This window comes from Pseudonaja textilis, chromosome 3 (genome assembly GCF_049901715.1).
Source record: "Pseudonaja textilis isolate UNSWEBS1 chromosome 3, rPseTex1.2, whole genome shotgun sequence".
NCBI classification, from domain to species: domain Eukaryota; kingdom Metazoa; phylum Chordata; class Lepidosauria; order Squamata; family Elapidae; genus Pseudonaja; species Pseudonaja textilis.
This window is the reverse complement of record NC_141992.1, coordinates 54,881,643-54,898,055: the sequence shown is the minus strand read 5'-3', so window position 1 is coordinate 54,898,055 and position 16,413 is coordinate 54,881,643. Positions and strand designations below refer to the sequence as shown.

At 40.4% G+C, this 16,413-nt stretch overlaps 1 protein-coding gene across 9 annotated transcripts in view; it reads left to right on the top strand.

The window, feature by feature from the left end:
* Window positions 1-16,413, top strand: part of SLC6A9 (solute carrier family 6 member 9) — a 56,369-nt gene that overhangs the window by 36,760 nt on the left and 3,196 nt on the right. For all 9 annotated transcript variants that reach the window (XM_087929785.1, XM_026707003.2, XM_087929787.1 and 6 more), the window contains 9 exons: window positions 7,082-7,238; window positions 7,966-8,097; window positions 9,693-9,948; window positions 11,381-11,513; window positions 12,116-12,250; window positions 12,382-12,485; window positions 13,205-13,442; window positions 15,057-15,191; window positions 15,316-15,415. In XM_087929785.1, coding sequence (XP_087785911.1) covers window positions 7,974-8,097; window positions 9,693-9,948; window positions 11,381-11,513; window positions 12,116-12,250; window positions 12,382-12,485; window positions 13,205-13,442; window positions 15,057-15,191; window positions 15,316-15,415 — 1,225 coding nt within the window. In that variant the 5' untranslated portion in view covers window positions 7,082-7,238; window positions 7,966-7,973. The remainder of the gene's footprint in view (window positions 1-7,081; window positions 7,239-7,965; window positions 8,098-9,692; window positions 9,949-11,380; window positions 11,514-12,115; window positions 12,251-12,381; window positions 12,486-13,204; window positions 13,443-15,056; window positions 15,192-15,315; window positions 15,416-16,413) is intronic.

Sequence of the window (16,413 nt, the reverse complement as noted above, 5' to 3'; positions counted from 1 at the left end):
AGATTCTGTGCATTGTAATCTGGCCCATCTGGAGGGCAACAAGTTGGAAAAGGCCTGCCTGAAGCATCTCGTTCATCATAGCTCTTTATAGCAAAAACTCCCAGATGGTGTACCAAATTTCCTTTGTAGTGTTGTGTAACCAGGCAGACAACCAATTCACTGCATAGGCAAACGTGCCAGTCAGCCACATGTGGCTCCTGCCTGAACATCTTGTCCTGAGCCCCTGCTCAGGGAGCATGAATGGTCCTAAGCCCCAAGCAGGGACTCAATCGAAGCAGGAAGGACAAGCAGAGCAGGGAAGGAGCTAGTTATTTGATTTACAGCATCTGGGTCCCCTGCTTCCGTGGGACAAGGGCAGGAGACCAGTGCTTCCTCTCTCTGCCCCAGATTCCTTGCTCAACTAGGGAAAGTTGTACTGGCCAAAAGGAAAAAGCACTCCGGAATCTCTGCTCTCTGTGCTGCTATATATTTCACAAAACAAAAGAGAGAAAGCTGCATCCAGGCTGCTGTGGCTCAGAGAAGTAGCACCTTAATAGGGAATAAGAAGGTGAAGGTGTGACTATTATGGCATGTCTATGCAATCCCAGAGCCCTGGGTTATTTGAGAGAAGACTCAAAAACTGCCTGAAAGTCAGTTGATTCTGGCTACATTCTAAGGAGCTGAAAAACATCCCAGAAAAAGGCAATGGCAAGGCTGCCAAGAAAACTGCAGGGATGCAGTCATCGGAAGCTCAGCTCCAGGGTCTTTCTACATTTTTCACCCCCTGTACTCCACACTGAAAGTTTGCTAAATGTGGGAGCATTGCCAGATCAGGTCTTACGTGAGAAAATTAATGAGATATTTGTATTATAATCAGAAAATTGCAGAGCAACCTCCCCCCCACCCTTAAAATAACCCCAACTGATCTGAAAAATGCCATTCTTCAATGCATAAACACTCAAAAGAGATTTCATCAGGCAACTGAAAACCTCTAATGAAGGTAGATTATTTTTCATTTTGATATGAACAGGAACATTGACTTCTTGGCCCGCAGCAACAATTATGTAATCACCATTCCCTGCTGTTATATTGTAAATGCTGCTTTTGCATTTATTTAAGCTTTATTTGAAATGTCACAAAATATACATTTTCCATTTTACTGCATGTGTGTATACACACTTTGCCAACTGGCTCTAATACTTCACACATCTGATGAAATGGACTGAAAGAACAAAAACTAAGGTCGGATTAAGTAGGTTACTCTTATATAACCACTCCACCATGACCATGATGCTGTATCACTTTTGAAATATTGACCCAAGGAGCTAATTCCCTTAGCTCCCCCCTTTGCTTAGGGTAAATGTGCAAAAATTTCAGAGATTTGCCTTATCTGCATTCCTTCCAAGATCTTGTTTATTATGGTGTAAGTTTCCAAGTTTCCGAAAGGTCAGGTATAGACATAGACAAGAATTACAGTAGAATTTTGAATTGTTTATGGTGCTATGTTTATAGTGATGTAAAAGGATTTTATCCTACAGTATTTTTATTCAGCCAGTGGCTTGGAGAGTAAAGCAACATGATCAGGAAGGAGTGGTATCTCAGGAATACTCAAAGTAGTAGTTTCCTCTAATCCGAAAGATAATCCTATGTCTTACATGTTTTTGTTCCCACCAAGCTTAACACTAGATCACCAATGTACAGTGGTCTCCCTCACCTCTGTTCCCAAGGGTCACGGGCAGCTATGGTTATTTGTGGAAGGCTCAACCCCCATTGCATTCTGCCAGTCTTTTCTCCCAAATTAGTGCAGAAGATGGTTTCTTGGCATCTCTGTGTCCATGCGACTACTATCTCTAATTGAATGACACGCTGAAGTGCACAATTCACTATCTGACAGCCCCATCCCATCTTGGTGACAGAAAGCGGAACTGAAATGACATTTTCCATTTGTTATAGCCATTGTTAGCAATTGATTGAACAGCATAATATATGCCTAAGAACTGGAATGTGTTCTATGAAGCAGGGCGAAAGAGAGATTTTTTTTAAATTGAGGATTCTGTGAAATGATCTTGTCCAGGTCTTATTTTTGGACACATCTCATATATCTAGGAAGCCATGTCTTCTGCTCCCTCTATTTTTATTTGAGCAGTGCTGGCCACTAAATCTTCCATTAGGTAGTGGAGGAACCATGTCTTCAACTTCTTTCTCTCCTCAGCAGAGATGCTGCATTTGAATGACTAACATAGCACTTAATGTGCAAGCTGTTGGCCGGCCAGGATTCACACCATACCAGTCAATATCTTTTATTGCACCAAACACAAGTTTTCTGAACACAAAAGATCCAAAAATCACATTGGTGTTTGTTAATAGTGAAGTGAAACAGGTACAATCCAAAGCTTGCAATCTCCTGGCTGTTAAGAATGGGCAGTCACATCTCTTTGCTCTTCGGTTATAATAAGGCTTCTTTGTGTCTTTGCTCTGTCTGAAGAATTCTGCTCTGATCTCAAAAAGAAAATCCATGATCTGTTGTTTTATCATAAGTGGCTTCAATCCACTTTAGCTCCCAAATTCTTTCTTGAATATGTAAAGTTGTAAACAAAAGATTGAACTGAACTGGTGGAAATTGATACAGGCACATAGCAGATATGGACCATCAATGTTCCAATTTAGTTTGCAGGTGAACTGGCCAGCTTCTATCAACTCCCAATAGAATGAAAGGCAGAATAAGAGCCACAGCACCCAGGAGATTCTTGTTCCAGCACAAAGCCAGAAATTCATTACCCATTTCTGGATGAGAAACTGGTTTTTGTTGTTGTTGTGATGAACCCTCCTCCATGCTCCACATTTGATCTGAGTTTTGCTATTGTTCTGTTGGGAGATACAGAGAAGTGGTGGTGCCAGTGTGGAGCTAGGTGGACAAAAGATCTATTTGTGTTGTCCTAGAAAAGGGTTCACGCTTGATGTCAGCATCCCATCTTGTTTGGGCATCTGTGCAAGCTGCTGTTCCAGAACTAAAATGTGCCTCTATCAGCCCAGAATGTGGGCAACAATAAACAGTTTGCTCCCTTTTTTTTTCTCCCTATGGGACAGAGAAGATGGAGCACGCATCCTAATCTTTTGGGGCTTGGGGTAGCAATAGGTTCATTTGCGAGAGCTATGGGCCAACCTTGCTTAGCATCCTTTATTTATCTAATAGCAGTAGACTAGAGCTGGAGTTGTTAGAGGCATGAAGTTCCCTCTTCTGGCCATGCCCCTTCATTACATCCTAGAAATTATTGTACTGATCACAGGTTCACTGAGTAGTTTGAGAAGCACAACTTCTAAAGCAGAGGTCTCCAACCTTGGCAACTTTAAGATTTGTGGAATTCTGGGAGTTGAAGTCCACAAGTCTTAAAGTTGCCAGGATTGGAGACCCCTATTTACCCAGTCAAAAGATACTGGACTGGATTTTTTTCCCCACCAGGAAGAAAGACAAAGTAAATAGATAGATAGATAGATAGATAGATAGATAGATAGATAGATAGATAGATAGATAGATAGATAGATAGATATACACACACACACACACACACACACACACACACACACACACACACACACACTTACTTTCAATGATTTCTGTCGTGTCCTATATGCAATTCAATTCTATGAACAAGCCACTATATTTCACAATAACAGCTTGACTGGAAGTGCCTACCATATTCTTCCAGTGGGGAAAGTATATTTCCTCTAGAAGTTAAAGGTGGCATATGTAGTGGCCTCTCATCATTTTATCATCACAGCAGTACTCCTGCAAGGGTTTTGCAGCTGATGTATAATCACTGCTAAAAAAAAGCTCCCATGGTCAAATGGGGATTTAACTAAAGTCACAGTCTATACATTACTTTACACAGTCACATTAACTACTAATTGATACTGATTTCAGAGTAGTGGCTTTTTGCTCGACCACTCTTTTTTTTTAAATTATAGTTTTAACTTGGATAGCAGATTGCTAATTTGATTTAAATCAAGGTGGGAATTTAAAGAAAGGGAATAATATACCTCATAACTTATTAATGGCACTAAGGACAATCAAAATCTTTCCACTATTTCTTTTGACCACATTATCTTCTATCTTGATAGTCTCTCCTTTTTTTGATTTGTGGTTGTTGACTGGTGTAAAGTTAACTTGGTGTAACTTAGTCCAGCTAAGAAACTGGACTGTGAAGCAGAAAGCACTTGCTTTGAATTTATCCAGCACACATTGTTTGCATTCCTAAAATTTATTTAACCCGTTTATTGCATTATGTCTTGGGACTAAGGTACCTGAGGGGGTTGCCTTTTTTCTAGAGACTTTACCCATCCAACCAGGTCAAATAGAATACGCATGCTGCAGATCCCATCACACAAAAAGGTTGGCTGACAGGGACTAAAAGATGAGCTTTTTCTGCAGTGGCCCCTGCTCTGTGGATCATCCTCCCTTCAGAGATTAGAATGGCCAATCCTGTTAGCCTTCTGTAAAGCTCTGAAAAATTTGTTATGCTCCGAGCCTGGGATGCTACATGTGCCAAGAGCCCCATATTGTTAACAGGCCAGATATCTTGCTTTTGTACATACTTCGGATAATGTTTTTATTGTTTTAATGCTTTTTAATATATTTATTGTTTTTAAATGTTTTAAAAACTTTAATTGTAATGTATGTTTTGAATATATGTCAGCTGCCCAGAGTGGTTTGCTAAGATGGGCAGCTATAGAAATAAAATCAAATCAAGTAAATAAATAAATAAGCAAACTCATTTCTGCATTTGCAGAAAACTTTAAAGAAATGTGGTTATAGTATCGGACTAGGGCAAAGGAGATGCAGGTTCTATTCCCCTCTCAGCCATGGAACCATTTTCTATCAGCCCAACCAACTTCCTAAGGTTTTTGTTGTAAAGAAAAATAGGAAGTTAGATTGCTATAAGTGCTGTCTTGAGCTTCAGAATGAAAGGTGGATACCTAATAAACAAACAAGCAATCCATAAATGAATTGAACATATTGGCTTTGTGAAATATATGAAACACCACATGCACACACACACACACACACACACACACACACACACACACACAAATGAACATTAATCGAGCTGAGCATGTTATATGAATAAATGTGAACCTGGCTAAGTGTATATACAGTCATCACATGTCCTTAAACTGCTCTTTCTAAGCCCCAATATCAATCTATCCTTCAGCATTTTGTGGAAAACTAATATTCTCCTATCCTAAAAAGAAAAGCTATATTTTGAAGTTCAGATATGTGTTTTGCACATACATGATCCCATACCCAGTCCCAGGACCTTCAGAGATAAGCTGTGATCAAAGCTGGCACCCTCAAAAACACTGAGTTTAACAGTGTGACTCAGAATAAAGCAATTTCTAAGAATGGCTTAAACGGAAGTAATAAATATGAAAAACTTTGTGTTTGAAATAATTATACAAATGCTAATTTATCATTCCTGATTCCATAAAAAGTTAAGTTACATTAGATCCTAATGCTAAATGCTAAGATAACCAAAACAAATAATTTTGCTCATTGCTTTCATTATGAGTACAAAGGGATTTAAACAGAGTTACCATATCTGGTACCAAATTCAATTGATCATTGAACATGGTAACAGAACATTAATAAATGTTTATGTCCTTTGGCACCTTCTACAGGTTATCTAATTTTGCACATGTTTAATTATATTATAGCTCTTATTTGAAATATTTTTAAATGTAGCTTATTTTAAGTAAGTATTTAGCTGATTTCCCTCACCCTCTCTCCCACTTACTGAACTGGTACAAGTTTGCCTGGAGAAAAATGGAATTACGGCTGAACATATTGGAATGGGGAACCAATCATATCAAGCCAATATTACATACTAAGTAGGCAAATTATATATATATATATATATATATATATATATATATATATATATATGTATGTATGTATGTATGTATGTATGTATGTATGTATATGTATATGTATATGTATATGTATATGTATATGTATATGTATATGTATATATTTGTTTTCGTAGATTTTCACGGGTACAGGTATGTAGGTCTAGGTATGTTCGGGTCTTTTCCCGTGTACTCTTAATCTTACACGGGAAAAGACCCGAACATACCTAGACCGACCGGCCGGCCGACCTACCTACCTACCTACCTACCTACCTACATACATACATACATATATATATATATATATATATGGTATTCAGCTTCTGTATATACAATACAGAATACAATACAGAAGCCTGATGATGGCAGATGAGATTCTGCCGAAACGTTTTCTTTTTTCATACAATAATTAACATGTCAAACTTCCTACCACTAGATGCAATCATTAGTTTAAATAGTTTTCAAAAGGGAAGACAGGTTTCTGGAGAATATATTCTGAGCAGCATTTGCACATGGTGTGTAGATAGGGAAGTATCACATAAGAAGGTGATTCCTAAAATAATTGGTTCTCTGGGGAAGCTTATATCTATAAATAACCATGTGCTGGGAACAAGCAATAAGGTTGACTTGCAGCCTTGGTTGTGCGCTTCCCAACTGAATCTGGTTGGCCAAAGATGGAAAGATCACATGGGTTAGATGAGTCTTTCTGAGCTAGCAGGGCTTCTCTGATCTTGTGGGGGCTCAGCTGCCCAGTGGGTGACTAGAGGGACTGGCCCTGCCTGGGGTCTCTTATGCTGGATCATTGGGCAGGCAAAAGAAAGGGGAACAGAGGTTCCTTTGTGCTGCCTCATCTCATGCCTGCTTTGTATGTGTTGCAGATGCCAGCTTTCCTACAGCTTGACCCAGGATTATTCATCTGGGCAAGCAGGGGGTAGCAGCCCCATTCCATCCTCAGATTCCCCATCCTCCCCTGCCTTCCCATCAGTTGGAGAAGGGGAGAGACATAAAACAACCAGAGTGCAGCCTTTCCCTCCTTATCCTCTGTTACATAAAGTGGGTGTAGGCTGTGTTTTCATCTCCGGCTGTTCCTTCTTTGCATCTCTCGAAGGAGCTCCAAAAAAAAAAAGTCTGCGTAGAATCAAGCCTCCTTCCTTCCAAGCCTAGCTGTAATAACTGACCGTCCTTCCTCTTTTGACAGAATGGGGCTGTGCTTGGTGAAACAGGTAAGCGACATGAGAACATCAAACGAGGCAACTGGGCCAACCAGATTGAATTTGTTCTCACGAGTGTTGGCTATGCTGTTGGGCTTGGCAATGTGTGGCGCTTCCCTTACCTCTGCTACCGCAATGGAGGAGGTGAGTACGGAGGTCAGAGCACTGTGTTTGTGGGAAGGCTGGTGAGGGCTTTGTGGGAACATGGGCCTACCATAGTCTGGCCTGAAAAGTACAAAGTTGCTGGTAGCAGAGAAGCTCTTCATAATTTATTCTTCATCCAACTGGGCTTCAGCGCAACAGGTGGGCCTTTTGCTGTAGCATCCTAACAACTCTGGGACTCAGGTTTGTTCTTGGGGCCTGGGCTTATGATAAAAAGCTATATGCTGCCTTACCTTCCTGACCAGAGGTACTTTAAATGTATTATGTTTATAAGTGATTTTCAGGACTTGTGAACTAAACTGAGCTGGGAATTCTTTAACTAACATCCCATCTGAAAGAAACTAGATTGGGAAAAGCCCAACTAACCCACCAATTGCACATACTGGCATTAAATTTGTAGGAAAGAACTGCATGAAACGGCTGGGAATTGCTGGCACAAATAGAGCGCTTTATCCCCATTTCAAATAAAACCTAACGTGTATTCTTTATTTCTCAAATGGCTTTAAAGTCCTCCATTTCCTCAATACGAGAATAAGAAGCTGTCCCCAACTCAAATTGTTTTTAAATCTTACCCAAAGAGCTTTCTTATTCTACACTGACTCTTTATAACTGCAGATGCCAGGAACTGAATTTGACTTTGGCATACAGAGCATGACTTCTACTCCTGAAATCCCGTAAGACTGATTGCTTCCTTTTGTTCTGCCTCTAGGTGCTTTCATGTTCCCCTATTTCATCATGCTGGTCTTCTGCGGGATCCCCTTGTTTTTCTTGGAACTCTCTTTAGGACAGTTTGCTAGCCAGGGCTGCTTGGGCGTCTGGAAGATCAGCCCCATGTTTAAAGGTGAGAGAGAACCAATGGACACTCCCTCCGATTACTCTGCCACAATCACATTCTCCATCCTCTGCATCCCATGTGCATCCCCCTCCCCCCGCTACGTGCAACAAAATGTCTGAGCTGAGATTTTTCAAGACATGCTGACATTATCAAATAAGAAATCTGTATCATTAGATATATTAATATGTTTTACAAACATTTAAAACTAGAGAATTTTAGTAGTTGGAGGTGAAAGTTGCTATCCTGCCCCACTTCCAGGTCAGCTACATCATCCACATCGCTTCCTGTGAGTGGACTATTACTTTCTTCTTCTGAGGCAGAATTGAAGTCCTAAAGACACTTTTCTGGGACCATCACCACACCTGTTGCAATTTTAGACACACACACACACACACACACACACACACACACATATCCCTGCAGGACAAAGAAGGATGCAGATGACACAGCATGCATGAATACAGTGCAGTACAGATCCTAGTCCCTTTCTACTTACGTTACAAATTTGCACACAATTATGTAAACAGCAGAAATTATGTTTTGATGCACAATGCACATTTCATCATTTGACAGAAATCTCAACTTGCTGCAGATGTCTTGAAAGAAAGAAAAAGGAAGGAAGGAAGGAAGGAAGGAAGGAAAATAAAACAAAGCAACAAAACAAAACAATGGTGGATACCTACTACATCCACTCCTGACTATCCAAGTCTGATCAAACAAATACATATTTCTGCCCCCACTGGGGAGAGCAGCTGGAGATAAAAGATATCCCCTTAGCTTCTTTGCAGCAACTCTAGAATTTTTTAAATGGTTGCTGTATGACATCCAGTTTTGATCTAAACTTGGCCAGAGGACTGGATAACTGTCAGCCACATAATGGGAACACAATTTCTAGAACCATATCTGATTATTGCTAAAAACCTGATTGAAGACCTAGCACCAAGCCTGTGTTTTCATTTCAGAGAATCTGCTTTTTTAAGGTAGAAAATTTGAAGTTCACAATAAATCCAAAAGAAAAGGTCAGAATATTTACTTCCTAGCACTAGCTTTCCGCCATATTTATTCTGCCCAGTTGTAAACATATGAGTTATGGTCCCTCTAATCTAGATACTATTCATATGCAGTCTTCTGCTTCTCATTTCATGGCTTCATTTTTGCTGTTTTGAATCTGGAAGCAGAAGACTGTAATGACAGTGTTTGCACTAGATATTTAATGCTACATCACCAACAGCCAATTCTAATTGTGATATTCAGCTCCTTGCATACGCTTCAATGAACCATGTAATGGCTTAATGGATAATCTGATTCACACAACTGGATAGGAGAATGGATAGGTTCCAAAAAACATGCTGAACCACAATATTGTTTAAGTTGTATAAACCTAATCAGTGTGTGTGAGTGTTGGCAGACCTAACTCTGTATCATAAACTAGCCTCATGGGCTTTATTGTTTCTGCTTTTAAATTAAACTTGCCATATGTAGCTTGCATGTTGCAAACTTACATCCTCTACTTTACAATTACAACATCAATGTGTTACATGGATCAGCAAACTCCCACCTCAAAATCTTCCTGTTTATCCTTATACTTTTATTTCCTTCAGGTGTTGGCTATGGTATGATGGTTGTCTCAAGCTACATTGGAATCTATTACAATGTTGTGATCTGTATCGCCTTCTATTATTTCTTCTCATCAATGACACGGGTACTACCCTGGACATACTGTAATAACTTTTGGAATACAGGAAATTGCACCAGTGTGTTGGATGTTACCAACAGCTCAATGGGTTCATCAGTCAACATCACACATATCTTCAACCAGACTCTGAAGCGCACTAGCCCCAGTGAGGAATACTGGAGGTGATAATGGGGGCAGATAATGGGCAGGGAGGGGGATTATGTAAATGGATATGGGGGGAAATGGGAATTGGTTTACATTCTTCCCCTTCTGTGGGAATAATCTGATCTTACAACTTCTGAGCATTAGTTACTGCACTTACTGGGGATGATGGAAGTTTTAATTCAAAACATACAGACAGGGACAGAGTTATGGAAAACTGATCCATAATTGGATAGGTCACAATGGCACAAGGAATCTGTGATCCTAGCTTATTCTGTCTATAAGTTTCAGCCACCATCCCAACCTATGTGTCTGAATGACATCCCCTAAGGCAAGTTGCATATTGGAAAGATGTTGCTTGAAATGGAACAGGTAGCAGAAAGATTGGATGTAGGCAGAGCCATATGTTATTAACATGATTTATAATCAGAGGCAGATAGACTTGCTGTACCAAGGGATGGAAACAGTAGGTAAGAAAATAAAATTGCAGTATTTTTTACTTGAGTTGAAATAAATCCATTTTGTCCCTTGAATTAGGAAATCCAAGAATACTCTAATAGAGTATTTATACTCTAATAGACTTAACTGTCACCTATATTTTAAAAAGTTTCTTATTAGAGATGGTTGAAAACAAAATTTCTCCATAAATTCTTATGAATCTTCAATCTATATATATATAAAAGTGAACTACCACTCACGCATCATCACAAAATCTCCAGAACCATAAAGCCTACAAACTTGAAATTTGGCACATATGTTCCTCTTGGCTTCTAGGTGCTCACTAAGAAAGCATTTTTTGAAATGACTATCAGAGCATTAGTATTTCATATATTATTATTAACATGCTCTGATGCTAAGGAGTTCTACTCCCCCTCCCCACCTGAAAAGAAATATGTTCCAAATATGCTCCACACAAGCAGAGGAGAGGAGTTTCAGTTTTAATTTCACAGCACCAAGCAGCTTTAGTACAAAACAGTTGAGCCAAGCCATGCCCAGGCTCCTTGCTGTCTCCTTGCTCACACAGCAAATACTGTTTCAGTTTCCAAACAGCCCTCAACTCTCCACACACTGACAGGACGCTAGCCAGATGAATACTGATGGATGCTGGTAGGCAGAGGTAGAATCCCCCCCTATTTTCCTCCTCAAAAACTAAGCCCAACCACATAGTTTCTTGGCGAAGCACAGGTATCGAGCTAGTCTTATCCTGTTGGTGAAAGTTGGTGTAAGTTCATTGTGCTGAACAATGAACATCTATATATACTTAATTTCTGACTTTAAAATTTGTTCAAGGCAGTTAACTATCCTATCTTTTAGAATTTTTCCCCCCTGTATTTGTTGGTCTTGAATGCCAGTTTTGGAGACCTGTGGATGCAGATTGGTTTGGTGCACTTGCTAGAGATGGATGCAAAGTACTTGCAAACTGGAGCTTATACTCCTATCTTTTTTTTCCAGGCGGTACGTATTGAAGCTGTCTAATGACATCGGGAATCTGGGTGAAGTACGGCTTCCCCTGCTGGGTTGCTTGGGCGTCTCTTGGATCGTCGTCTTCCTCTGCCTCATCAAGAGTGTGAAGTCCTCAGGAAAAGCAAGTAGTGTTTCTTCTTCCTTAATTTACCTGCACGGCATATAAATCCTTGATTGCTTTTAGATTGGCTTTTGACACCACCTGCAAACCCCCTTGTCCCTTGTCTTGGACTATTTTCCCACTTGCTCTTTTACGTTGGCATAGCACTCCTGATGTTCATCCTTGGTCACATAAGAGTGGCTTTATCTCATTCTGTGGGTTTATAATCTAGTCAAAAATGAATGTTCCTAAATACTTATTAAATACTATATATTTGTTAAACTATAGTGGCTGCAATAGAGGTGTTAATTTTAAGAGGTAGAGAGTCAGAGCTTTTTTGGATAGGCTGACGGTTGTCATGCAGCTGAAATCAACGTTCGGGGAGAAGGAATTTTTATTTATTTATTTGATTTGTCATTCGCTTACAAGATAATAGATATAAGTATAAACATGAGTAAGAATACAGGAAATAGGTACAAATAAATGGGGACAATAGGACAGGGATGGTAGGCATGATGGTGCACTTATGCACGCCCCGCCCCTTTTTTTTTTGCCGGAACCTACTTTCTACTTGCAATATGTCTGAATGCTCTTCAACTTTTCCTTTGTCCCACTTCTTTCAGGTGGTATATTTCACAGCAACATTCCCGTACCTGGTGCTAACAATCTTATTTGTGCGGGGAATCACTCTTGACGGCGCAGTTAGTGGCATCACGTACTATCTGACACCACAGTGGAACAAAATCCTTGACGCAAAGGTATTCAGAGGGGATATCAAAGAGGGCTTCGTAAGCTGTGCAGTCCAGAGCCATAACTCAACAGCCTCCCTCCAATTTGAAACTACACGGGAAGCTCTTCTTTCCCCAGTGACATATTTTATCTTTGATAGGTATGGGGAGACGCTGCCTCTCAGATCTTCTATTCATTGGGCTGTGCCTGGGGTGGGCTTATCACCATGGCATCGTATAACAAGTTTCACAACAACTGCTACAGGTATGATGTTGGATAGAAATGATGGGGAAAGAGATGTACAAAGAGATTTTTGGGTGATACACAGTAGTTCATATGTCTAGAAAATAATCTGCATGGAAAATGGTGCAGAGATGTCAGGTAATAAACTGCTAGAATCCTTGACTCTCCCATTGTGGAGGAACTTGATTTTAAACAATACATTGTTTTTGAGCTTTTTTTTTTTTTAAACATAGGTACTACAAAGTTTATTTTTGTCTTAAAGCATGAAGTGGAGTAGTCTCAGAATGCAGATTAATTATGAACACAATCAAAGTTCATGTAATGCTTTGTACTAATTTGGCAAATTGAAACAGAAGTTGTGTTTTCTTTGTTCTCTGCAATTAAATAATTTTACCTTCTTTCATCTAAGGATCTCTGAACCGCGGGTGGCTTTCGTAAGATTACCTTTAGAAAGAACATGTTATATTTTATCAGATGGGTTTATATCCCATCCTTTTACCAACAAATGGTGCTCAAGAATGGCTGCAAGAATACGGTCTTCTTGAATTAACTAAAACATAGTTCAATGTAAATAAAATATAACAATAAAAATAAATTTCTCTCCTAATTTTAGTAGCTAAACCTACTTGCAACATCACACACAGGAGCCCCTTCTCTAGCTGCAGATCTCTTGGCTCGCTTCAGGATGCTCCCCTTCAGCTGTGGTATTCATGAGTTCTCCCACCTTTGTGTACCCACAGAGACAGCATCATCATCAGCATCACCAACTGTGCTACCAGTGTATACGCAGGTTTCGTCATCTTCTCTATCCTCGGCTTCATGGCTCATCACCTGGGCGTGGATGTCTCCAAGGTGGCCGACCAAGGCCCTGGCTTGGCATTTGTGGCCTATCCTGAGGCATTGACACTCCTCCCCATTTCCCCTTTTTGGTCTGTTCTCTTCTTCTTCATGCTCATCCTGCTGGGGCTGGGTACACAGGTAAAGACCGCCGTTTGCAGCTCGTGCTTTGGGGAGGATTCTAGAGCCCAGCATGTCTGAAATCTGCAACTCCAGAGAAAGCTAAACTAGTCAATAAACATAAATGGAAAATAGTGTGCATCTATTATGTGTTTGTTAAAATGCAAACCGTATGTATGCAAACAGTATGTATGTATGTATGCATAAACACATGCCCCAAACTTGATTCATCTAGTTGAAAGGAAAGATGAAGATTTAATGGTGCTTGGAAATCATGGGAAATGGAGAGTAATTACTCTAATACCGCATGACTATCATTCCAAATCCTTTTATGGCAAACTGGGTCATAATGAAGCTGTACCAATAGGGCAGCCTTCTGTATCCTGGTGCTTTCTAGATGGAATCAAGCTGAAGCCCATATTATATTTAAATTGTATAATGAATTCTCATGCCAACTTAGAATGATGAGAATTGTAGTCATACACATCTGGACTACACCCACCTGGGGAAGGTGAACTTAACTATTAGTGCCAGATTCTCCTCCCAAATAAAGTATATTCAGGGGTGGGATTCTACCAGTTCATACCTATTCGCTAGAACCGGTTGTTAACATTCTAAGCAGTTCGGAGAACCTGTTGTTAGAAGAAATTACTGGCCTAATCCTGTAAGGAAGGCAGGAAGGAAACATTCTAGTGTTGCTTTCAGAAACTGCCTCTCTGTTAATCCTTATTACATTCTTGGCAGGACTAGATTTCCTGTCTCAGGAACTTCTCTGGAATTGTTTTTCCCTCCTTTGCTGGTACTTCGCTTGTGTGGAGTGACCATTGAAAAAAGTGACTTATGACTGTTTTTCACACTTACGACTGTTACAACATTTCTACAGTCACGAGAGGCCAGGCAAGGAGATGCGTGCCTCGATGTGAATGATGTTGAGTTGGTCATGCCTAGCCAGTAACATGACCACCAAGCCATGTCCACCCAGTCATATGACCACCAAGCCACGCCTACCAACTAAGCAATGCCCACAGAACCGGTTGTTAAAAAAATTTGAATCCCACCCCTGAGTATATTTGCCCCAAGGGCCGATTCACTTAAGAAGCATGCTGATCTCCAACCTTTAAATTAATCAAAACTGATGCATAGGTAGTCCTCGACTTACTCCCACAATTGAGCCCGAAATTTCTGTTGCTAAGTGAGACCCTTGTTTAAATACTTTTGCCCCATTTTACAACTTTTTTTGCCACAGTTGTTAAGTGAATCAATGCAGTGGTTAAGTTAGTGACATGGTTTAATGAATCTGGCTCCCTCATTGACTTCGCTTGTGAGAAGGTTGACTCTGGGACACTGCAACTGTCATAAATATGAACCGGTTGCCAAGCACCCAAATTTTGATCATGTGACTATGAGGCTGCTGCAACGGTCGTGTGAAAAGCGGTGATAAGGCACTTTCCTCAATATTGTTGTACCTTCGAATGGTTACTAAATGAATGGTTGTAAGTCAAGGATTGCCTGTAGTTGGAGAGAGAGAAAGAGAGACTGTGATTTTATGGTTGCCAAATGAAGATAGAGAGAGCAAAACTTCCATGGCATGTATGTATAACTTTTATTTTTTTCTTCTTCACTATGTTTCCTCAGTTCTGTCTCCTGGAAACTCTTGTCACAGCCATTGTGGATGAAGTGGGAAACGAATGGATATTGCGTTGGAAGACTTTTGTGACTCTAGGTGTGGCTGTGGTGGGCTTTCTGCTAGGTATCCCACTCACCACGCAGGTATGAGGGAGAGCTGAAGGGCAAGGCAGAAATAAACAGCCCATTCTCATCCTAAGGCTAAAGGGGGCAAGGCTTGCTTAATCCAGGACTTGACTGTTTTCTTCTTCTTTTGTTTCTCCTCTAGGCTGGTATTTATTGGTTATCGCTGATGGACAATTATGCAGCAAGTTTCTCACTTGTGGTTATTTCATGCATCATGTGTGTTGCTATTATGTATGTCTATGGTGAGTATCTTCTGCCCAATTGCATGGATTAATTGGAACAATTCAAGAATATAAGAATGGCTGGAATACTGATGTTCCAACAGTTAGCACTTGAACAATAGAGCCAGAACTCCCGTGTGGGCTTGACAGCCAGGAATACTGAAAAATTAACTATATTATATAGATTCAAGAGTAGAAAATGGTGCTTTCCCTGAATAGTTTCCTGACTTTGGAGCCTGGAGGAAGGAACAGATAGGGAAAAGCTGCAATCAGGAATTTTTGTTCAATTCTTTCTTGTGAAGAGTCCATAAACTCAAATGCAGACCAGACTAATATCCAATCACAGTAATTCAAGTGGCTGTTGCCAGTATTTGGTTTCACTGGACACATTCACTCACAGCTCAGAAGACTGCTGATCCAAGGTGCAGATCTGATTACTTTCTCCCCAACTAAAAAGAGATGGTAGTTTAAAAAAACAGATTACAGCAGCAGATTTAGTACAGAAATCTGGCATTCTTGCACAAGTTTCAAGGCTAAGGCTAGTGTAAGGCTAGTGTTCTAGGGCAGAGGTCTCTGAACTTGGCAACTTTAAAACTTGCGGACTTCAGCTTCCAGAATTCTCCAGCATAAATGGCTGGAGAATTCTGGAAGTTGAAGTCCACAAGCCTTAAATTTGCCAAGTTTGGGGAGCCTTGTTCTAGGGAGTCAGGTTATTGTGTTGCCTTGTAACCAGAGGTGGTATTCAGCAGGTTCTGACCAGTTCTAGAGAACCGATAGCGGAAATTGTGAGTAATTCAGAGAACCGGCAAATATCACCTCTGACTGGAGATTTTACAGTATCCTTCCGCTGCCACACCCATCAAGCCATGCCCACAGAACTGGTAGTAAAAAAATTTGAATCCCACCACTGCTTGGAACCACTCACTGCTGTTGCAATCACATTTACATCATACTGAGGGAACCCATTGCCCCAAGAGGGCGTGACCCAAAGGATATTTTGCCTGGTGTTCTCTGGCCAG